Consider the following 24642-nt stretch of genomic DNA (forward strand, 5'->3'; position numbering starts at 1 on the left):
AAGGCAAAGTATGGGAACTCGGATCCAGAGGAGCGGATCTGCATGCAAAATCCCTAGATCCAGCACCTGACCAGGCATTGTGCAGGTGTTGTGTTCCTTTGCCACAGATGCAATGCCAGGCAGAGGATGAGAGTTGCCAGCTCACATCTCCCATGCACGGATTGTGTGTGGCGAAGTCTAAGGGCTGTTCCAATCTAAGCTGACAGCGTTAATCATCTCTTTGATGGGGAGAAGGAGGGGGATCATCCTGCACAGCCTCCGGCAGGCAGCCTGCTGTTGTGCAGGAATGTCCCTGAATCAGGGCCAGCATGTCTCATTTGTCTCTGGCCCGCTAAGCCTTGTAGGAACAGGAAGAAGTCTGGCTTGCCATTCAAGTCAACAACGTTCCTGCCTTGCCTAATAATATGAGGCAGTTGGGCAGCACAGAGAAGTTTGATTAGATGTAGGTTTGCCACGCATCTTTCTTATAACATTTGTTTATTCATTGGTTCATTCGTTACCCAGATATTCTGCCTTACTACCAGGGAGTTCAAGGCAGCATTTCTGATTCTCTCCCCATTTTATCCTCATCCCCTCCTTTTTTATCCTCTCAATAGCTCAGTGTGCTTCATTGCTAGAGTGGGGATAAGAGCCATAGACAGGCACTCTAACCACCTCACCTCTGCAAAAGGCATGGTTGAGAAACAGCCCTGCCCCAAGTAAAAGATTGCCAAATAATACCGGTTCAAGCTAAGAAAATGTGGATGGGCCAGTTTCAGTTTTACCACAAGACTCTGTCATTGCAAGTTTCTGCATCTTGTTGGAACGTGTCCTTATGCCCTTGCTCCCCCCGCCCCGCCCCCCAAATGCCTTTTGCTCCTTCTTTGTGGATCCTTTTACCAACTCAGGCCAAGTTTGAGCAAACTGGGATCCCTACAAGCGCTGGGAAGTCCAGTAGAGAAGGTTGTGTTGTTGTTGTTTTAATGTGCCTATTACATACGCCTCAGGTTACATACGCTTCAGGTTACAGACTCCGCTAACCCAGAAATAGTGCTTCAGGTTAAGAACTTTGCTTCAGGATGAGAACAGAAATCGTGCTCTGGCGGCGTGGTGGCAGCGGGAGGCCCCATTAGCTAAAGTGGTGCTTCAGGTTAAGAACGGACCTCCGGAACGAATTAAGTACTTAACCCAAGGTATCACTGTACTTGAACTCCACATTCTCCATGCTTGTTTCTACTTCACCTGCAATGTAAAAACAAGGAAACCAGCACTGGTGTTCTAAGATCTAAATTCATTGTATAGTTAAGGTGTTGTGCAAAAACTGGGGGGAGGGGGAGGAATTGCTTCATGCTGCCATGCTTTATGGTGGAACACGTTATTCCTCAGCATCTAAATTATGAGTTAATTCAGGAGTTTTGCTAAACACTGACAGCTACATACCTCAGAGCTAAAGTCACACAAAGTTTGCAAGATCTAAGAACTGAGCTATGTGGCAGCTCAGACTGAGGGCCTCTCCAGACTGGTGTTCTTGCAGGCACACTTTGCAATGTGTCCTTGACACAATAATAAGTGCATTAGTGGTGGATTTATCCTGCTTGAGTTTGTTCTGCAATGCTTCCCCAGTGCTATCATACAACTCAAAGGGACCCTGAGGGTCATCTAGCCCAACCCTCTGCTTTTCAGCAATCTCTACACATGGTTCCCCATCCAATTTGAAACCCATACTGGACCCTGCTTAGCTTTGCAAATGTGCTAGCAGTTTTATTGCTGCTCCACTAGGAGGTGGTCATTGCTGTCTGTAGGGGCTACGGTACAACAAACCTAGGACAAAAATAATCCAGAACATAATCCAGAACAAATAATCCATAACAAAAGCTTATGGGATTTCAGCAGGAGATTATGGGATATGCATGGACTATTTCATGCAAACCATCCCAAATCATTTAGAAATGCAAACTGTATTGATAGTGGGATTGTGTGTGACTGATCCAGTAGTGTCATGGGCACAAATAATCATGGATGTGGAATAAAATGGATGTCTCTGGAGGCGAAACCTATAGGAATGCTGGCATGAAATGAGAACTCCATACATAACTTCTCCACCTGCTTCTGTTACTGTATTCCAGACTGCTGCAGCAGGAGACACTGGGGCCAGCGCAAGCAGAAATTCCCCAAGATGTCAGGAACCACAGTCTGCCCAGAGAAAGCATCACAAAGAGGTGAGTGAGGCTGGAGTGAACCCTTCCTCACAGAAATGTTACCAGAGAATTGGGTGGTTACTTAAAATTGATGCATTTGATTCAGTCACCCACTTCTTCTGGGTCCTTCTTGCCCCTAGAGGGATGTCAGGGCCGAGATAAGTCACAGCTAGCAGATTTGCGCTGTCAGGATTTAGGCTGGACCTTCTGGGGGTTGTAGCCCAGAGGGTTCTGAGGGCACCATGTTGGCTAATAACCTTCTTGATTCCCCAGTTCCCCAGTGTCCTAGGCTTGCCCACTTCCCTTCTGACAGTAGTTTGCAGCCCTAACCCCCTCTTCCCAGTTTTGTCTTTCATATTTCATGGTTTGCCCTGCACCTTTCCTTCCTTCATCTTTCTTGTCTTTGGACTCCCTGGCCCTTGATTTCCCAGCATCCAGGTTTCCTTCCCAATTCCTAACCTGCCACATGCAACCTTTTAAATCCAGCCATGCTGACAGCTTCCCCTTTCCTCACAGAATTACAACTACCAACTGTTTAGCTCCTTCAGCAACTGAACATTCTGATCGTCACCCCAGGCAAACAGTATCACAGGTTTCATCTTCATAAGTGCACTGCAATGTTGATGTATGCTCTTTAATGCTTCCTGTGGGCTGGATGGCAATGGGACAGACCCAGTACGACAGGTTCATCAATCTGTAACTATCCCATGGCTAGAAAAGGGTCTAGATTTCATATCTAAATCACTGGAAGTTGAGCAAACCCTTAGAAAGGGTTGTTGGATAGTGTAGGCATCTCAGTATACAGTGAACAAATGTTTGTGCGTGAAAGTCAGTCTCCTTTTCCTGCTGTTTTCATTCTAGGGGGAACCCAACCAAAAATTCATCTGAGAGAGGAATTCTTAATCATCCTAAGGAGAAGGTAACAAGTCCATCCTTCATTCTAAGGACTTCCTTGCCTTTTGTCCCCTTCCCAAAAGCAGGCCAGCACCCAGACATCATCATCATAATGTGCTTACAGCACATATAAAACATAGCAAAACATCAAACATTAAAAACTAAATAAAGACAAAACTATTTACTCTCTGCTATTCAAGGCTCACATCGTAAGAGTTAATCTTCCACAACACTTGTTTCTAATTCAGAGTTAGAGAGGTTGACTACATGTCTCTGGAACAGGCATGGCACGAATACAGGTATATCCCTCACTTTCTTGCTTGCTAGTTTACAACCAAGAGGAACAACCTCTGAAAATGAAATTCTGGACTTCTAAGCCACAGAGTGCCTTAGCGTCAGGTGTGCTTAGTGGAAAAGGGTTGTATGCTGTGAAAATTTATCAGTTGATGGTCTCACTCAATTAACACTTAGAGCAGACGCACTGAAATCCACAGGACTTGAATACCTCATACCTGGCAATCTTTGGGGATTCTAAGGAGCAACAGCAACAACAAATCAGCATAGGTTTGCAATCATTGGTTAAAATCAGTGAAGCTTTGAAAGGCTCAGTCTGCCAGCTCAATTCAAAATGGCACCCTGATGTCCCCAGACATAGATGAAAAGCTTTTCCTTGATCTTGGGAACCATCCTGCAAAATTTGGTTATGATATCTTAAGACTTAACAGAGAAATGTGTAGCATATTCATATAATGCATGTGTGTGTGTGTAATAGTTTAGAATTTATAATGATAAATTATATTAATAATTGCTTAAAGCTAAACTTAGTTGTGACTAATTTAAATCCCATTGAATTCAAGGGATCTACTCTGAGTAAGACTTAAGTTTGAATTCAACATAATAAACAAAATACTTTAGGATGCTTTGCTCACTTTCCCCCCCCCCCTCTCTCTCTCTCACACACACACACACAGAGAGAGAGAGAGAGAGAGAGAGAGAGAGAGAGAGAGAGAGGGAAGAAAGGGTTACTGCAAGGCATCAGTGACATGCCCAAAATCTCCTAGTATGCTTTAAGTAGATTTTGAACCTAGATTCAAAATCTAGGTTTTCCTGGTCAATTCAGCATTATACAGTAATTTGCAAGGAAAAGGCAATTGCCGAGAACTGATGCAAAATCTGCAGGGATGTCTATTTCATGTATCTTAAAGGTAAAGGGACCCCTGACCATTAGGTCCAGTTGTGGCCGATTCTGGGGTTGCGGCGCTCATCTTGCTTTATTGGCCGAGGGAGCCGGCGTACAGCTTCCTGGTCATGTGGCCAGCATGACTAAGCCGCTTCTGGCGAACCAGAGCAGCACACGGAAACGCCGTTTACCTTCCCGCCAGAGCGGTGCCTATTTATCTACTTGCGCTTTGACGTGCTTTCGAACTGCTATGTTGGCAGGAGCAGGGACCGAGCAACGGGAGCTCACCCCGTTGCGGGGATTCAAACCGCCAACCTTCTGATCGGCAAGTCCTAGGCTCTGTGGTTTAACCCACAGCGCCACCCGCGTCCCTCTTCATGTATCTTATTCACCCACAAATCTACATTCTGCCTTTCAAGTCAAAGGCCTTTCATGCTTTTTAAAAAAAATAGATTTATGAAACAAACCAGTGAAAGAACTAAATACTCACAACAGCTATTTAAAATCCCAACACAACACTGCTTAGTAAACACAGTCCGCAACCTTTTTTTTTTTTTGAAAAGGTATATTGCAAAGGTAACAAAGGTGGGGCCATGTGTACTTCCTTGGGGAGAGAGCTCCAGAGACATGGAGCCTTGAAATGCGCACAGTAAATGGAGAACAACTGTATTGTCCAGTAACTTTGTCTGAAAAGAACCCATTCCTCCATCTGTCGGATCCTTTCCTAAGGGGGATATCACTTTCCCTGGTTAATGCTTTTTTCACTCTGACCGACAGCCAGCAGTATCCTTATCCTCACGCCATCCCTTGCGATCACAGAAATTATCAGAGAATTTGGCTGCTGCTTCACTTTATTTTTATTGTAGGCCACTTTGAGGGTCATTGCGAAGAGCGGCATCTGAAAAGGTATCCCGTCAAAATAAATAAAATCAGTATTTCTGCAGATGTTTTTGGCTATGAGTTGAATATATTTTAAGAAAAACAAAACCCAGCCACGAGCATGCTTAGGTTGACTCTGCTGCACAATATTTGGATTCTGATGCTTGCCTTGGACGTTCTCATCAGAACTCAAATACCATCCATATTTGACTTTAAAAATTGGTATTTGGCCCCCAAAATTGGAATTCAAATTTTGACATTCAAATCATCCGTCTAGCAGCAGATGTCATCCGTGCAGCCCGTGTGAATCTGCCTTTGATGTTAATGGCAGGCTTTTAATCATGGGCAGTGTAATTACATAGCCAGTGCAAATGCATCAAACAGTGGGAGCTAGGAATACGATTCTTCGCTGCTGTTTAACATCTGACTTTAAGCTCATGCGGATCCATAGAAGTAAATTTGGAATGCTTCGTTTAGTGCACTAAATTATCTGACTTGTATGACGGTATGGAATGCTACTTTACAGAGTTGCCATGAAGTGAAAAAGCGTTGATCTCCAACCCCACATCCCAGAACATGTATTTTTTTTCCTCTCGTGAGTCACAACAAAGGAGGAAGAACCACAAATCTTAGGCTTTCTCCTCTGACCCACAAGGAGAAGAGAAAAACGGTTCCCTAAACCCTGATTCTTGCCCCCACCCTACTCTGGTGTTTGCAATACTCCTCCACCATTTCTTTGTTCAATATTCAGTGCAGCTTGAAAATAGTCATACATTCCCTTCCTTCCTGTACCATCAAGTGTTATGGGATGCAGGAAAGAGCTGACCCCAAAGAAAGGGCAAAGCAAAGCAAAACTGCTACACACGTGGGTTGTGTCTGTGTAGGCGGAACATTTGTTTAGTCCTGAGCAGCATCAACCCTTAACAGTCAACTAATTAAACAATGTACCTTCAGTATAGGCGTAATTCTCTGAACTAGTGACCTGATAGCTGCTGCCCACTGGAAGTTTTAACAGACAACGGAAATCCAGCAACCCCTTCTCAGGACACAGAAAAACTGTTAAGAGATCAGATGCACTGATCAGCACACCTGACTTCCCACCTGTCCCACCAGGGCTGTTCCAGTCTCCTGCATGGCTTCATCCCACATTATGTTTAGCGCAGCTGCTCAGGCTAAGCAAACCCAGAGGGTGTAGCCCAAACCTCTGTACAACGTTGCTCCGACTACTGTTTCCTCCCCTTTGGGTTCAGTGGTCTGTTGTGGTTCTGTCACTGCCATTGGGCAAGAACCAAAGATGTCAACAGGCTTTTTCAAGTTCTGTTTCTTTGCTTGATTTGGCAAAATCGCCCCTGATCTCAGCATTTGAGTTTTCTGAGTGCAGGAATGTTTTCATCAATGAACATGTGTTTGTAGTGTTGTAACCGAGAACTCCTGTATATAATTTGGGGCTTTGTTAAGGTTGTTCTATGTTCTTTGCCAGTCTTCTCTGTGACCTACCTAAGTAGACATTCCAAAGAAATATTGATTGGTGTTAACTTCTACCACTTTAGGATTTGCTCACGCCAAGCCTTTCTCAGTCCGGTTTGTGTCCCCACTCACTGAAGTCCAAAGTAAAGGTGGACCCAACGATGAGGAAGCAGTTTGATTTTGGCATCCCGGTGCTGATGGAGAAGCAGCACTTCACCCCGGAGACCTGGGAGAAGCTAAAAGAGCACAAAGTCCCTTACGGCTGGCGTGGCTTGTCATATTCAGGTAATGGGCTGGGGACATGGCTCTAGAGGGCTACTCTGTTGTATGGTGGGCTACATTGGATGCATGCACTGTAATCTAATTACCCTAGCTCTAAACCAGGCTCACAATGCTCTGCTCCAGGAGGTGTTGGTGGCATAAATACACATGAGCCAATCTTGGTGCGAACAAGTGATTGCCCATGGCAATTTTTTTGTAATGCCCAGGGAACTTCATACCATCCAGTGCCTGCCAGATGGTACTAGAACACATGAAGCAAGAATACATCCTTTCTTGGGGCCCTGTGCTTGGCACACTCCATTAATTGATGCTGGTATTCATAACCACAGCAGCCATGTTTGGACAACATCGTAAGCCATAAAAGGTTGCTGCCAAATCGCTCCCGCTTCACTCATCCCCTGGCATGAGCAACACATCATGACCCTTGCCTTGCTGGGACCTCTAAGCCAGGTGTTTGTCTCCAAACAAAGCAGTATCTGAAGCCAATGTTTTGTTCTTTTGCTTCCCTGTCATGGTTTGTTTGAGAGAAATAAAACATGAGCATTAAGTTTGTAAGGTCGTAGCTCATGATTCCTCGCTCCACTTGCGCTAGGGGAGGAGTGATAAGGCAGGGCGTGCTGCTCACATGTGCTCCTCATTCACATTCAGCCATGGCTCGTGCCTTAACTGGGTGTGCACATCCTGTTTCTGCCTAATCATACATTTTAATTTTTTGATCTGTGTTTATTTCCGTGGATCACAACCAGTGATAATGCAGAGAATTTCCATGTGCTGAACGATTTGATAACATAGGTGGGCTTCTAAAAACAACAACACATTCCTGCCCCAAAAGAAAATAGTCCCCTCTCTTCAACCCAGCTGTCAAAGTTGGCCCTGAGAAATAAAGATCTGGTCCATTGGGCTGAAATGGTCCCCTATCCCTGATTTCTCATGTAACCCAGTAACGGACAGCGGGGCAGGTTGGCAGTGTTTCCCTGGCTCCCCGACAGCTGAATCACTGTTGTTGACTTGGAGAGAGAGGGCAGAGCCATGCCAAGCATTTTCCCACCTAAAGGCTCTAAAGCCCAGGATCAGCGTTGTTGCATGTAGTTTCCGCACATCTTATCTGCAGCTGCACCCAGAATCTCTTTTCCTCTTTATGCCCACATGCCACTGCTACTTCTTGGTGCTTCCCACATGGGAGTTGCCCCACAGCCAGTGGAGTACATCACATATCCAGGATGCCTGATCCAGACTGAGGTGATGGGGAAGGGGGTGACTGATCCTTATCAGGAATGATATACCTCCCCTGATCAGATGTTGAGGAGTGATGTTGTTCACAACTTATGCGACCCAAAAGAAGCATCCTTCCTCTCTGCTCGTTCTGCATGTATTCAGTGAGCATCCTATACGGTGGTACCTCGGGTTAAGTACTTAATTCGTTCCGGAGGTCCGTACTTAACCTGAAACTGTTCTTAACCCGAAGCACCACTTTAGCTAATGGGGCCTCCTGCTGCCGCGCCACCGGAGCACGATTTCTGTTCTCATCCTGAAGCAAAGTGCTTAACCTGAAGCACTATTTCTGGGTTAGCGGAGTCTGTAACCTGAAGCGTATGTAACCTGAGGTACCACTGTATATAAAAAAGGGTGCCTTCTCTGAATCAGCAACAACTGAAGGACATGGGGAAATAGGTAGCGGAAGAAAAGGAAAAGAAAGTCTTTCTTCATCTATCAGCTGCTCAAACCCAAATGAATTTTCAACGTTCTACTTTCTCAGCAATGTCCCAATGTTTGCAAGTGTCGTCATTTTGACGGCAGGCTTCACACAGGATCTGGCATCTCTTTAAAGAGTTAGATCTGAAGGGAGAGGAAGCCTTTGAAAACACTGGTATCAACGCCTTGTGACATTTGCCCGAATAAAAGGTCCCAGTGTCTTTGTGATGATTAACGTGAACCAAAAGCATTTGGCACAACCTACTCCATTGTTGTCGCTGCCGCCGCCGCTGCTGCTCATGGCCATTGGCTTTTGGGAATTATCTCACTTCCTACCACATTGCCCACTCTTCCTTTTCTTCCAGGCACGCTGTCTGCCTGGCCAGCTGATGTCCTGAATCTCTTAACTGGAAGCGAATGTGGGACATGCATCAAATCAAAGAAGCAGTGTAGGGGGGAAACTGGCTGCAGAAAGTTTTTGGAAGTGTGGAAGCTTCTGCCTTGAGATGAGTTCAGCACAGAAGCCACGGTGGCAAAGCACCTTTCCTGGAGTTCCCCAGCTCCCTGCACCCCACTCTGTAACCGGTCGCATGGGGAACTGTGGTGCATTTAAGCAACTTTGGACTCTGAGTGGGGCTATTGAGAGTTGGAGTGCAACAACATCTGGAGGGTTGCAGCTGTTCAATGGAAGTCATCCAATTTAAGTCATGCTCAGAGCCGATGCACCAAAATCAGTCAATTTAAGTTCATTTAGTTCAGTGGGTCCACTCTGTGTATATTATTATTATTATTATTATTATTATTATTATTATTATTATTACCCTGCCCGTCTGACTGGGCTTCCCCAGCCACTCTGGGCGGCTCCCAATAGACTATTAAAAACACGACAGAACATCAAACATTAAAAACTTCCCTAAACTGGGTTGCCTTCAGATGTCTTCTAAAAGTTGTTTATTTCCTTGACATCTGATGGGAGGGCATTCCACAGGGTGGGCGCCACTAGCGAGAAGGCCCTCTGCCTGTTCCCTGTAACCTCACATCTTGCAGTGAGGGAACCACCAGAAGGCCCTCGGAGCTGGACCTCAGTGTCCGGGCTCTAGGGTGAGACCCAGTTTATGTCCTACTTGCGTGTTTCATGTTGGCGGGACAGATGGGAGTGAGAGGAACCCACATAAAAATGCCTTACATGGTGGCCTTGCCTTAGATGGTGGTGTGTATTACTTCAAAATGGACACCCACTCTGCTGCATTTGAAGGCTTCTCCTGCTAAGTGGGGCCCTGTGCCTTCTGCCCACATAGTCCTGCCCTGACGGTATCACTGAGAGGAAAAAGTGGGGAGCTCCATCTGGAAGAAGGGGTAAGAGAAGGAACTAAGGCACCTCAAACAAACGCTTCATCTCTATTATCTGCAGGAGTTTGAGCTACCACAAAATGAGTTATTCAAAACAATGACTCAAAGCCATTAATCAACTTGCTGCAGTTCTCAATTGATTCATCATGAACTGTTACTCATTGATTTTGAACAAAAGAACCCCCACCCCAAAAGCTGCTTTATGCTGGGGAAATAAGTAAGCAATGTTTTATTTGGTGGAGATAGCGTTAAGACATCCTCAACATACTATGTATATTAAGCTGTTCCAAAATTCAATTCATGGATGTTTCAGGGGTCTGTGGAAGTCAAACAGATCAGAAGCTCATTATGTTCAATTCCCTGATGTAGTAAACAAACTAGCTTGTACCATTTGTTTTGAACTAGTCAGTTTCTGAGATTCATAGTTCCTTCTGTATCCACTTTGCCCAAAGTGGTTGGCAGCAAAGAATGACACAAGCAATCATTGGGGTGGCAGAGAGGGAACGCATCCATCAGCCTTTTGTGCTTGGTACCGCCCTTCTCCTGATGTGCATCTCTGTGTTCTGATTGGCAGCAATTGCGTCCACCGTGCAGCTCCTCAATGACTCTGCCAGCGGTAGGCTCTTCAGCAAGACCGGGCTCCCTGATGGCTGCAGCCGCTGTGCTGTGGTTGGGAACGGTGGGATTCTGAACGGCTCTCGTCAAGGCAAGGAGATAGACGCTCATGACTTTGTCTTCAGGTACAATGGGGTTGGCATCCCTTCCTCTTAAGTAGGGACCCAAATCCAATTTGCGGATGGGTATAGGTGTAAAAAGCTCCCCGAAAACCCCCGTCAGAGAGCTTGCCAAACAAAAATAAAATCTTGAATCTGTTGTTTCTTCTGGTTAACACCTATGTATGTCTGAAAATACCCCTTACAGGCTTAATGGGGCAGTGATCAAAGGCTTCGAGGAAGATGTTGGGACGAAAATCTCCTTCTATGGTTTCACAGTAAACACCATGAAGAATTCCCTCATTGCTTATGCAGAATATGGCTTCACGCAGATACCACAGGGCAAGGTACATACATCGATAATCTTATCTGTTCTTCAAAGGTGAGTGGGAATGGAAAACCAGGAGCCAGGAATGGATGGAGTATCTGGAAAAGAGTCTATATATGGCTGGCTGACACCCTGGAACCCATACAGCAACATTTTGTTGTGGGTGCCACGTGCAATTCTTAAATTTCTATTCTGTGTTTTGCATTCCTCCCCTATTTTTGCTTCAGGACATCCGCTACATTTTCATCCCCTCAGATCTACGAGATTATATCATGCTGAGATCCGCCATATTGGGCACTCCGGTCCCAGACGGGTATGACAAGGGCGATGAGTAAGTAGGTGCTCCTTGTCTGCTTCTCTGTCCTTGCATTCAGTCCTCCTGGAGACATCCAGAGCAGATTCAGTTAGGAACATCAGCCGCTGTTAGTTCTTAGTGTTGACATCCCTTTGCACTCTGCTTTCTGTTCAGCCTTAATGTCTCTGTGCTTCCAGTTCCTACTGAGGCAGCTCAGAGGGCAACCTTTCAGGCCGGCAAGCTAACCCTGCAGTAAATAGGTTTTTCAGCAGCCAGACCCCATTGCTAAAAAAGATCGTGTTATCTTGTTCTCACAAAATCACACTTCTGGGGATCGTAGTGCAGTTGTAGCGCATGTCTCCACAACTGTAGATGCCCTTCCTTCAGTCTTCAGTGATGCCAGCCCTATTTTTCAGGCATTCCACTCACGGGTTGAAGGGAATTTGCAAGCAGGAAGCAAGGCTGCGCTGAATTAGGTATCTTCGCATCCAGCACAAATGTCTGAAGTGGGGAGGGAGTTGTTGCAGGTACAGGATTCTACATGATGTAGAACCTCATTTGCTCATTGTCAGGGAACTGCCATCGGAACTAGCGGAGGGGCGAGGCTTCACAGCAATGCTGGAGAGGGGCCAAGCAGGGAGAGAGGCAGGTCTCCGGCTGGGGAAGAAAATCAGCACAACACCAGGGATAGAGGGGGGCCGATGGGGGAAGCAGAGAGGGGGCTCCAGGACTCTTCGCAGGAGACCAGCGAGGAGAGCACAGGTCCTCCGCTGCCCACACCCACCCTGCGCAGAAGACTTCCGTGCAGGGAAAGTAGGCGGCGACTTGGCGTCAAAGAGCTTCTTTGCTGGAAGAGGTTTAAGAAACGCCCACTGACGGATTCTGCCAGCGACTGAACAGCCACGGAGTGGATGGCTGTCCAGCGAGAAACGGTTTAACCAGCCAACCTAGCCCAGAGCGGCGGTAACTTACGCACAAGCAACCCCTAAAGCCATTACACTCATGGTTCCTGATTGTGTGAGGTGGGGTTCTAGGTCACATGGAAGCCTGTAGACACATGATAGCACCCTCCTTTCAGATGTTTGCACAATATGCGCAGATGACAGTGGGAGGTGCAACATAGCCTCACTTCCAGAACACCCAACCAGAGCTATTGTATCATGAGATTGTATTCCGTGTCGTGTGGAAGTCCTAAGATTGAACTCCCATGTCAGTGGTGTGACACTGGTCTTGCAGTTTCTCATAAGCACTGAAGAATCTTTTAAAGTTTCATGGAAACTGTTGGGAGGAAGTTCAACTGATCTCATGCTTTCTCTTTCGATGCTTTGTAAGAGTCATGGGTCTAGGGTGCAGGGACACATGGTGAGATGCTTGTGTCCAAACGAGAAGCACAAGGTCTTCCTTTGCGCAAGCATGGATGCAAGCCTGTGGCTGGAGCTTACCTTTTATTTTACCTTTCCGGTTCCTTTTCTAAAATTGCCTGCAATTATTCTCTGACCTCTCTCTCATCTCTCTCTCTTGCTCTGTGTTTCTCACCAAAATATCCCTTGACTGCTTTAAAAGCTCTGACTGGCAATACTGCAAGCTCAATCCCACCCACGTTCCATGAACTCTTCATACATTAGTGATCTAAGAGGGGCAAGCACAGGGTAGGCTGGAAGCCTGAGGCAAGCAGGGAGGTGGAAGGTTTTCAGCACCATTTCAGTAGCTCAACCTCTGGACAGCAGGTGGGAAGGAGGAATAAGCAGAAATCCCTTCTCCTGGACCTCATCCAGCAGCAGGTGCAGATGGGTTCCATTTCCCTCTGCAGATACCATTTGGATTTCCTGTTCCAGATTTCAGGAGAGTTATTTAATTTGTACGCCATCCATTTTTAGTATTTTTATCGTGGCGCTTGACAAATGGTGCAGTTTTTCTGCTTTATGTACTGTATTGTTTTTCTCCCCCAGTCACAGGATCAGTTCAGAGCTGTCTAATTGTTGTCATGTAACAAAACTATTTTTATTTGCTCTATTTCCACAGGCCACAACAATATTTTGGATCTGAGGCATCTGCAGGAAAGTTCAAGTTGCTGCACCCTGAATTCGTGCATTACCTAACAGAGAGGTAATGTTTTGAGACTTTGAACACCACAGCAAAGCCTGTTTTTTAGCAGGACACAACCACTGTTGGTGGAGTACAACTCCCTTTATCCTTGCGTATTGGCCATGTTGGAGCTGGGGTTTATAAGAGCTAGAGCCCAGCAACACCTGGAAATTTATGGCTTTCCCACCCTTAATATATTCAGTGGGTGATATGCAACTTAAGCCATGCTAAGAGTAGGTCCACTGAAATCAACAGACATAAGCACATTGATTTCAGTGGGTCCACTCTGAGTATTACTTAATTGGACACCACCCAATAGCAATATATGTACTACTTATATCATGTCAGTGGGAGTGAGGGGAACCCACATATTATCACATGAAACACATACAGGGTGGGAACATTTTCAGCTCAGGGGGCTAGATCCTGAGCTGTCTGCAAGCCCCACTTTCAGCAGGGATTGGCCACATTCCAGAGATCCTGATTGGAAACTCGGGAACATAGCCAATTCTAGCTTGGCTTAAAGTCACCATCAGTCAGCTAATCACTACCAACTTCATGCCTGCATTTGGCAGGGACTGGCTTCACTCTGGAGTGCAGATTGGGAGTTTGAGTGGAAAGAATCCCAGTGGGGCTTGTGTTTGGAGCCAGATTTAAAAAACATGGGTACAATCCCCACTTATCAGGGAGCAATTGAGCGTGCGCTCGAAGGCTCCTGAACCATTTCCTTTGCGGTCGTTTCTTTACTGGCCCAGCAGCTGACGTCATCTGTGGGTGGGTGTAGCTTTGGGGAAATTAGGCCAAATTAGGACTCTGCCAGGTCTAACTAGGCCAGCAGGTCAGAGATTCCCCACCACTGACCATTTGTTTGTTTGTTTGTTTGTTTGTTTTTATTATTCAATATATATACCTCAAAAGATCTCAGGGCGGTGTACAACATTAAAAACAAATGACCAAACATCAATGATAAAAACATAATAAAAACATAGTAAAAAACATACTGACAGACAGCCTAATAGTAAAATAATCATAATAATAAGAGTCCTCTTCCCCTACACTTGTACCATAGCTGTCAACGTTTCCCTTTTCTTGCGCGGAATCCTATTCAGAATAAGGGAATTTCCCTTTAAAAAAGGGAAAAAACGTTGACAGCTATGCACTTGTACATACATATGTAGTAGAATTCTGATTGCCCTTCTTTGTCGATGGTGTTTGAATCTCTGGTTGGCGGAAGGGACAGAGGGAACCGTGAGTCACCTGAGTAATTTGGGTGGAAGACTGATACACAATTTCTTGGGGTTTGTGCAGGAATCTTGCCTTTAATTCCATTTTGTATCATGTGAGAGGCAACACCAATGGGCAAAAATTCCCTGTATGTGGAATGCTAGCATGTCAGGGAGAAGAACAGGCTGGACATTTGAAATCTTTCTGATTGCCAGATTCTTATATGGCCCATGGTTCGCACCTGACACAGCCAATTGGTTAAAAACTTCTTTTTTTTGTTAATAACCTATAAACACCCTCCTGTGCTCCTCTTCTATTTACAGGTTTTTAAGGTCAGAAATAATAAACAGCCAGTATGGACATCTCTACATGCCCAGCACTGGAGCCCTGATGCTTCTAACAGCTCTTCATACCTGTGATCAGGTAAGAGTCTTTATACCGTTAACTTTTCCAGCAGCTGATAAACTCAGCATCAGGGGGTGGAGACCTAAGCCTAGTTGTGACGGTGACTTCACACTGCGTGGAAAGGGGAGAAGATGACTCTCACACACCTAGCACCAACGGGGAACATAATCAATTTCCTCCCAACACCTGCAGCTAGAACCTCTGTGTCTCTGCGTGGAGAAAAGGGGCAATTTTCATGGGTAATCTGAAAGTGCAAGCACACCGTTAGGTGCCGAATAATAATAATAATAATAATAATTTTATTATTTGTGCCCCGCCCACTTGACTGGTTTGCCCCAGCCACTCTGGGCAGCTTCCAGCAGAATATAAAAACATAATAAAATGCTAAACATTAAAAACTCCCTGATACAGGGCTGCCTTCACAAGTTATGTAGTTCTTTATCTCCTTGACATCTGATGGGAGAGTGACTACCGAGAAGGCGTTATACTTGGTTCCCTGTCACCTCACTTCTCGTGGTGAGGGAACCGCCAGAAGGCCCTTGGAACTAGATTTCAAGTGGCTTGGCACTGTGCGTGGCAAGGGTGTGTGTGTGGCAGACAAAGCCTGGTAGGTTGGGCCTCAGGTCCACGCCCATCCCTAAGTTGTCCTCCTCCTCTGCTTCTTCCCCTCCCGCAGGTCAGTGCCTATGGTTTCATCACCGACAACTACAGGGCATTCTCCGACCACTACTTTGAGCAGGAAAAGAAGCCGTTGGTCTTCTATGCCAACCACGATATGCTGCTGGAAGCTGAGCTGTGGAAGAGCTTGCACCGGACTGGCATCATGAAGCTGTATCAACGGTGAAGGCAGCTTGGGCAAACGGGCATGGAAAGGGAGAGGGCAGCTCCACCTGATTTCCATCCTTCAGGTGGATCCTGGGCAGCCCTTCCTCTATTTGAGGTCAGCAGCAAAACTGAAAAACGGCAGCTTCCAAATGTGCCAAAGGAAGTCCTGCATCGGTCAGCCTGCCAGGCAGTCTGTGGAGAAATCATCTCCATGGGCTACAGTAAAGGGCAAATTGCACCGTACTAATCCATGCTAGAAGGAAGGCCCATCGAAGTTGGGAGCTGCAACGGCAGTCATGGTCCTGCTGTGACAAAGTGGCAACAGTCCCAGCTCTGCAAGCGTCTCTCACACTTCCGGTGATGTTTCCGTCCGGCATTCTGCTGCGGCTTCTGCTCAGAGGCAAGACGCAGCTTGGTCTTCCTGGAACATTGGCCCCACCTAACAAAATGGCTGCTCTTGAAGTCTTCGCCTCTTCCTGTTAGGAGCTGCCTGGCAAAACTCGTCGTGAAATGGGGCACAAGGGCTGGAGCACGCTTGTGTTTGCCGTGGCCTCGGTGCAGCCACAAAACTTTGCTCCGTAATGCGATGGGAGCCTGTGGCACTCAGAACAGCTCTCCTGTTCAGAAAAAAGGCCCTACACAACAAGCATTCAGCTCATGCAATGTTATTGGCCCACATTAATGGACAGTACTGTGAAATAGGAACCTACAAGGGGATTTTTTAAGAGGCAGTAATTGTTGCGGGCAAGAATGATCGGATCTTCCACCTTTCACACAAGTTCATGTTCTTGCACTGCTCAGGCTGCCAGCTACATTCTTCATGTGGGCGCTGAGCATACACACTCCACTCACCAGTGTCTTATTTTATGATAATCATTCTTTTCCTCAGTGACACAGCCCAACTCCCTTTCCTAAAGCCTGCTTCCAGATTTCCTCCTCCAGTCTGGCTGTTTATTTTAAGTTCTGGACGGATCACGCAGAAATATCTCCTCTGCTAGTTGAAGAGATGGGAAGAGCTGTCACTGGTAAACTCGTCCCACAGTCAGCACTGGACAAAAGAGCCAGGCAGCACTTTTGTGTTTACAGGAAGATCTCCATCGTGGTGAAACACTACAGCTCCACCATCCACACTCCTGAGCACCCGCTCTGACTTTTGGACCCCTTTCAAGTGGGCCAGGACTGGCTTAGTTAGCTGCCTCACAAGAGTTCCCCCTGGTTTTGTGCGGAAGCAGGGATAAGCAGGGAAATTATAGCACTGATAATGGAGTCGTCCCTCCCCTGTGGGTAAAGTGCAAGGGGGCGTGTCTAACTCTCCGGTTAAAATAAATAAATAATGCTGTGCCAAGAAAAGTTTAATTCAGTGCATTTGGGGCTGTTTCTGTAAGCTGGGTTTCTCTCAGGGTAAACTCAGGGACTGGCAGCAAAGACGACTGTTTAAGGCAACACTACACGCAAAATGTCTAACAAGAGTAGAGACTGCTTATTAACATGTTGTATTTAAATGTAAATACGAAGGCGTGCACATACGATGACAGAGGCAAGAAGATCCTCTTAATAAAGCCACAATCCATTGATATTTCTGTGTCCGTGTGGTGTAAAATTCCTTACGTGGGGTGAAGAAGTCCAAGCAGGGAAGTATTGCAATGCTGTCAATCAAGGAAAATCCGGCCACAAAGATAACAAAACAGGTCCGAAGGCAACATTGCATAACTACCAACAATCTGTTTTTTATTTTACTGCTGACCTGAATCAAGTTGTTTGGGCCCTATTAAAGTGTCAAAGAAAACCTCTTTCTGGCTGCAGCTTGGCTCAGAAAATGTTGCAGGTGGTGGGAAAGTTCTGGGCGTATTCTGCTCCAGTGCTCTTCCCCTTCTTTGAAGCTTAAGGAACAATATTATATTGTTAATTTGTTTTGGCATAGGGTCACATCTGCTTTTTTTTTTTTAATTGCGTAATTTGTGACTCTTATCAAGGAGCTTCCATTATGCTCCACCTTTGGCTTCTGAAATTCACCAGAGCCACGTTTACAGTAGCATTGGCAAGAAACACATTTTCAGAAGGAAGAAGGCCTCTCTTAGAACCATTCCCCCTAGTTTTCTACAGATAGGGAGGCTTTTATACAAGTCAAATAAATAAATAAATAAATAAATAAATAAATAACTGTGCAAGAGAGCATTCAAAAAGAGCACCTTCTACCTGCACTATGAAGCTGGTGGAGTCCAGGAAGTGAAGAGCAGGACAGATGATCAAAATAGGGAATGCTAAATTTCTAACCTGTAAATCAGGTGTCAGGAACCTTTTGGTCCATCACATGGTGCTGAACCACAACTTCCATCAGGAGAGGGGTTGGGACTTGTAGTTCAGCAGCATGTGGAGAGCTATGGGTTAGCCACCCTTGCTGTAATGTAAGGTTTTGCAATGATGGGTCTCCAGCTGTTGTTGGACTGCAACTCCCATCAATCCCCAGCTAGCAGGACCAGTTGTCAGGGATGATGGGAAATGTAGTCCATAAACAGCTGGAGACCTCAATTTTGGGAAATTGTGCTGTAAAGCATGATGCCCAGCATATTTGTTAAGGATTACTGTGTTGGTATGGCATGAGATTTCACACCAGGGCAATTTTGGGCCAAATCAGATGATACAGATATAAAGTGGGGCCAGAGGTGTTGTTCAAAGTACTGTACAGTGGTGCCTCGAGTTACATACGCTTCAGGTTACATACGCTTCAGGTTACAGACTCCGCTAACCCAAAAATAGTGCTTCAGCTTAAGAACTTTGCTTCAGGATGAGAACAGAAATCGTGCTCTGGCAGCACAGCGGCAGCAGGAGGCCCCATTAGCTAAAGTGGTGCTTCAGGTTAAGAACAGTTTCAGGTTAAGAACGGACCTCCAGAACGAATTACCGGTACGTACTCTATCACCTCAAACTAAACCATTCCTCCCTAGCTATTTTTCTCAAGGGTCTCCAAGAAGTAACTACTGGTCGATGAGAACAGCAGAGGGGAATGCAGCCTCATTGCGCTTCAGATGGTGTTCCGTAGGAAATTGTCACGGCAACGTGTAACATGAAAGCAAACTTGGGCCAATTTCACGATAAAGTGTGCTTAGTTCCTTGGGCCATTTGTTGATGCCATCAGAGAAGGCAGGTTTGAGGCCTGGAATGAAAGCGAGAGGATGTGCGATAAATGGTAAAAAGCCAACAGTGCTTCTAAGGCAGGGGACAGCAAACTTTTTCAGCAGGGGGCCAGTCCACTGTCCCTCAGACCTTGTGGGGAGCTGGACTACATTTTGAAAAAGAAGAATGAATTCCTATGCCCCACAAATAACCCAGAGATGCATTTTAAATAAAAGGACACATTCTACTCATGTAAAAACACGCTGATTCCCGGACCATCCGTGGGCCAGATATAGAAGGCGATTGGGCCTGATCCGGTCCCCGGGCCTTAGTTTGCCTACCCATGTTCTAAGGTGTTCCATTAATTTCATAGACAGAGCCGCACACTCGCCTTTGGTAAACATGTGTTAACAGGGAATGCTCAAATCTTGTCTCATGGGAATGCCGACACCTCCTGATGAATTTTGTAAGTGAAAACTTGAATTTCCTTGCTTTTTCAATACATATCCCTTCTTGTTGATGACAAGTCACATTCAGGCAACTGGCAACACACCAGCAGCACACCTCTGAGTTTTCAGACATCTGCAACATTTGTGTAGGACGACCTGCTGTTCTCATGCTGACATTTGCCAGCTTGGTCTGTGGCCTTGCTTAGAGCTGGCAGGCCAGTGACACCAGAGGCAGCAACTGAGGGTGCAGCCCTTCGAGAATGGGGGCACCTTGACCCTTTGACTTCCCGTTCCTCTGGCACAATGGGGTAAGATTCCCTCTCCAGCTAATTAAGCCACAATTAGCAACCAAGAAGCAAAGAAAGCGGGCTTATTGAGACCAGTTAACCTTGCAGACCTCCCACTGGTGTTTGTAAGATAATTAAGTGTAAATAGCAACCAAGAGATCAGCATCGGGTCAGTTTTGTTCTGCGGGGAAAGTTACAGCGGCTAGTGACAGACGGAGAGTTGCAGGCGCACAATGGGGGGAAGGTGGAATGTAATCTGAAACATTTTCCCACTTTGTATAATTGCATAAATGTTGAATGATCTTTTCTCCTTTGTGTCTTCCTTTTGTCATGTGGGCGTGAGGTGGGGGGAAATAGCTGTAGGGGGAGAAACAGAGCAAGCAGTGCTGGTTGCGTAAAAAGCAGGACCAAGCTGGTGCAAAGAGGATTGGTGGGGATGGGAGGAGAGAACAAAATGTTTTAAACCGTGTGTGTTTGCGGAATGAGTGGCAGCCTCTGCAGAAGAGGCGTCATGATGACATGCCACCTGTTCCATGAAATTCCATGAAAACACAGATAAACACCCCAGTGCTTTTGACAGAGTATCTCAACTGTGCAGCAAATACTCTCCTCAAAGGTCTTATAGAGGCCCTCAAGCACTCGTGAGAGCATAACAGCAGCTGATAAGTGACCAGAAATTTCCAGGTTCAAATCTTGCTTCTGTTATGGACACACCATTTGCCAAAGGCAAGTCACTCCCCTGCGATGCAACGGAGCTCACTTATATGCTTGTTGTAAGGATTCTAGAGATAGATGTATGTAAAATGCCCTAATACTTCACATATATGATGGGATGTGAAGTGCTGAGTAGAAGTAGCAGCAGTTATTTACAGGATCAGCAGCATAGGTAGCATGGTTTTTCTCCAAGAGGCTTGCTCCCATTTCCACTTCCTCTGCTTTATGGAATCATATTAGGTGCAGCACCGCAAACTAAAACCCCAGCTAATGCTGCACATTGTGTCCCTATAGATCAGCTGGTATGTGAAGCAGGATTTCCAACATCAAGCCGATTCATTAAATTAATAAATGAAATCGGTGTCTCTGGTTAACTAAGGCAATGGTGGGTGTGGGTGTGTTTTTTAAAAAAGGTAGTAAGTTACCAATGTTCCAAAAAGCAAAACAAATCTCCAGAACTATTGCTTTAGCAGTCTGCAAATCTGATTAACCCCACTTATCTGGGAGTAAAAAGGCAAAGGGACCCCTGACCGTTAGGTCCAGTCGCAGACGACTCTGGGGTTGCGATGCTCATCTCGCTTTACTGGCCAAGGGAGCCGGCATACAGCTTCTGGGTCAGAGCAGCGCACAGAAACGCTGTTTACCTTCCCTCCGGAGCGGTATATATTTATCTACTTGCACTTTGACGTGCTTTCGAACTGCTAGGTTGGCAGGAGCAACGGGAGCTCACCCCGTCGCGGGGATTCGAACCGCCGACCTTCTGATTGGCAAGCCCTAGGCTCTGTGGTTTAGACCACAGCGCCATATCTGGGAGTAAGCCCTATAAAATTCAATAGGACTTCCAAGTAGTTGCAATGTAACTTATACATTCAGTTTCCTACCTTCAACCACCTAAGATTTCTTTAATAGGACTGTAGTCCTAATATGAAGTAATACTTCAAGAGTTTACATTGGAACTAGCCCAGTTAGCAAGACCCAAAAGCTGCTTGTAGAGTTGAAGGGCCTCTTGCACAGGATGTGACGGCAAGCCCACACTTGCCATTGAAAAGGTATACACGGAGCCAAAGCCAGTTCTCAGCACCCTTTCCAGAGGCATTCACGTGCTGCTTTTAAGTATGCTTTTGCAGCATGTTTTGTATACACCAAACAAAATATAACACGCCATGCAACTCTTTTAAGGTGAAAGTTGAGAGTGGGCATGTATAAACACAGATGAAATGGAAGATCGAGAAGGAAGAAATACCTGAGGGGAAATGTCAAAAGTAACCATTAAGGAAGAGGAAAAACCCCTACCTGTGCAGACTTTGTACACAGGTGACAGGAGAGGTGACCTAGGCAAGAGACAAATCCCGGTTTTCAGCCAAAGCTGGAAATGCAAGCCAATACCATAGGGCAGTTTTGGTCAGCTGAAGTCAACAAATAAAGCTGTACCAAATTTAAGTATTACCTTACAAAATGCAGGTGGGAACCCACCCCATCATACTGCTGCCACATCAAAGCAACTCTTCAAACGGATGCTGAAGAGTGTGGTCCAATTCTGCCACAATAGGAAGTCAGAACTTTTTTCCATCAGAGAACAGATTTTTGGGGGACATGTTTTGTGGAGATTTTCTAATGGGCCGGTAAGTCCCAAACGGAACCTTTGGCAGTGCTAAGGAGTCTCTGAATGTTTCCTTCATACTGTAGGGAACCAGACTGCATCCCAATGATCAGTGCAACCCTGTACACCCTGACTCTGAAGCAAGTCCCTCTGTCTTCAACAGCGCTTACTCCCAAGAAAGTGTACACACAGGATCACAGCGCTTGGAAGCAGTTGACTGATCATAGGCATGTTTACTGAATCTTCCGTTTCCATTTCCAAAATTGAGGTCTTTTTAAATGTTGAAATTGGCCCATCATAGGAAAGCAGTTCTAGATTGGAGGAAACAAGTAGCCTTTATGGTTACGTGACTAACATTTATCTTTTATGCTGTCAGAGCTGCCCGAGGTCCCAGCTCACAAAGGACCAACGCTGCTTCGTTGTTAAGTACAAAAGTCTTTATTGAAGTTCAGTTTCACTTCCAGAGCCGCAGCGTGCAGCTCTACGTCTCAACTATCAGACCGCTGATGCTCCGTCTGAGTCTCCTCCCCCCAGACACCAGTTTAAGACTCTAGCCTTACTCCACCTCTTCCTCTGTTCCTTCCGCCTCTGGTTCCGCCTGTCCGTTGGGGTCTCGCCCTTTCTAGACTCTTCTGACGCTGAATCCCCTGAGCCTTCCCCCTCCCTCCGGCGGGCTTTAGGAGCTGGTTCCCCATCCGGGTCTCCTGCTGTCCCCCGTGCCTGTACATTTGAACTTGGCGCGCGCGCCCAGCCAGTAACTTTCCTCCTGACCGCTTCACTGCTGCTGTCACTGCTTCCCCCTCTGGGGGGGCTAGCTGCAACTGACCTCCCCTCCGTTGGAGGCGTGGTCAGCCCTGACTCACTTTCTCTCCCCGCTGGAGGAGACGCTGGCCCTGACACATGTGACTCTTCCCCCCCACTACGCTCTGGTGGGGAAACTGGTCCTGATCCCCCGCTGCTGCTTTGGGGTTCCCCTCTGGCTCCTTGTTTCTGGTGCGTCCCCCCTGGGACCCCCCTTGCCCTGACCATCGGCGCCCCCTTCTGGGAATCTTCTGATTCGCTAGAGAAGCTCATGGAATCTCTCGGGCTACTGTCATACTCCCCTACGCTGCCCTCGGATTCTTCCCCTTCACTCTCCATTTCCTCTCTCCCCTGTGCTCCTGCTCCTGAGCCCCTGACACATGCGAATAAGGGAAACTCCATGACTAGCACACGGCTGAAGCCAAAGTTCTTTTGCCAACTACCCTCCCTCTTTACAATCAAGGAACAGCAGCAAAGAATGATGCTGGTTATGCTTCATGGCAAAACACACCATCCCCATTTAGAGGTTTCTCTTGTTCCATGTTGAAATCCAAATAATTTCTTGACAGGTGCGTTTGACCGTTGCGTTTCGTCAAATAAAAGCAGGCTCTGACAGCAACAAACCAGCAAGATACACAATGCTTATGACAGGCTGGGCTGGGGCTCAGTGGTAGAGCCTTGCAGGCAGAAGGTCCAGGGTTCAACCCCTTCCATCTCCAGGAAGGACTTGAGAGGCCTTCATCCGAGAACCTCAGTATGGAGCTAGATAGACCAATGGTCTGACTCAGCAAAGGGCAGCTTCCTATGTTCCCATGTGTCTTTCAGGGACACACTGCACCCTGTCTGCAAGATACCTCCCAGTTGGGAGGCTACACAAGGTGCTTCCAGATGGATGCTTGAGGGACAGGTACTGCTAACACACGCACTTCTACAGCATCCACCTAGCACTGCCAGCACCAAAATGGCAAACTGTTGCCAACAATGTATTGCAGAATTATTTGCAATAACTGAATGACCTTGTTGCAATATTAAATACCTATCTGGAAGCACCCCATGTCAGTTGTATAGGGTCCTCCTGTTGCCCATTAACAGAATCCATGCATCTGTTTGAGAAATAAATGGGGATGCATTCAGACTCGCACCCTGAGCAATGACCTCTTCAAACGCACCTCTGATTTATCGCATAGATGATACGGGTTACACTTATTTAGGCTACAAATGTGGTAAACTGTGCAAAACTGGCTATGTTGACTTGTGCATTAAACAGTTTTATTAAAGTTATTTAGGAGGAAAGAAGGCTGCAACCTCCTGCCAAACATCTGTTCACTAGGACACTGGACAACACGAGCAGTTTCAAATGACCCAAAGCTTGTCGTAGCTTGTTCGAGCAGCTCCGTTTGAATCTAGGAAGCAGACTGGCACTGCCTTTATGGAGTTTTATGAAAGACAGTAAACCATCAAAAAAAATGTATGGGCAGCTTCCTATACTGACAACTTTGAGCAGTAGATGCTCACAGATATGATTTGTACCACATCCTGAGAAACCCTTTTTTAAAAAAATCCTGTTTTGTATGATGCAGTTTTGTAAAGAATGCCTACTTCCCCAATCTGCACTATACGTTTAATGCAAGCACTGTGTAACTTCCAACAGCCATGGCTTCCCCCAGTGAATCCTGGGGCCTGTAGTTTGTGAAGGGTGCTCAGACTTGTTAGGAGACACCCTCTTTCCCCTCACAAAACAACTTTGCTATCAAATATCCTACTTCCTGCTCCCCTCCAATTAGAAATTCCTATAGCTCATGCCTTAAGAGTTTGAGACTCTTAATCCCAGAATCATGGGTTTGAGCCCCACATTGGGCAAGATTCCTGCATTGCAGCGGG

At 46.3% G+C, this 24642-nt stretch overlaps 1 protein-coding gene across 1 annotated transcript in view; it reads left to right on the plus strand.

Moving 5' to 3' along the window:
• Positions 1 to 17372, plus strand: part of ST6GALNAC2 (ST6 N-acetylgalactosaminide alpha-2,6-sialyltransferase 2) — a 33910-nt gene extending 16538 nt beyond the window's left edge. Inside the window, exons 2-10 of the mRNA XM_083597940.1 lie at positions 2106 to 2198; positions 3039 to 3096; positions 6681 to 6882; positions 10496 to 10661; positions 10843 to 10981; positions 11190 to 11293; positions 13280 to 13363; positions 14890 to 14989; positions 15648 to 17372. Of these exons, the coding sequence (XP_083454066.1) occupies positions 2106 to 2198; positions 3039 to 3096; positions 6681 to 6882; positions 10496 to 10661; positions 10843 to 10981; positions 11190 to 11293; positions 13280 to 13363; positions 14890 to 14989; positions 15648 to 15815 (1114 nt within the window). The 3' untranslated portion in view covers positions 15816 to 17372. The remainder of the gene's footprint in view (positions 1 to 2105; positions 2199 to 3038; positions 3097 to 6680; positions 6883 to 10495; positions 10662 to 10842; positions 10982 to 11189; positions 11294 to 13279; positions 13364 to 14889; positions 14990 to 15647) is intronic.
• The last annotated feature ends 7270 nt before the right edge of the window (positions 17373 to 24642 follow it).

Source organism: Podarcis filfolensis (assembly GCF_964270895.1).
Source record: "Podarcis filfolensis genome assembly, chromosome: 2".
NCBI lineage: Eukaryota > Metazoa > Chordata > Lepidosauria > Squamata > Lacertidae > Podarcis > Podarcis filfolensis.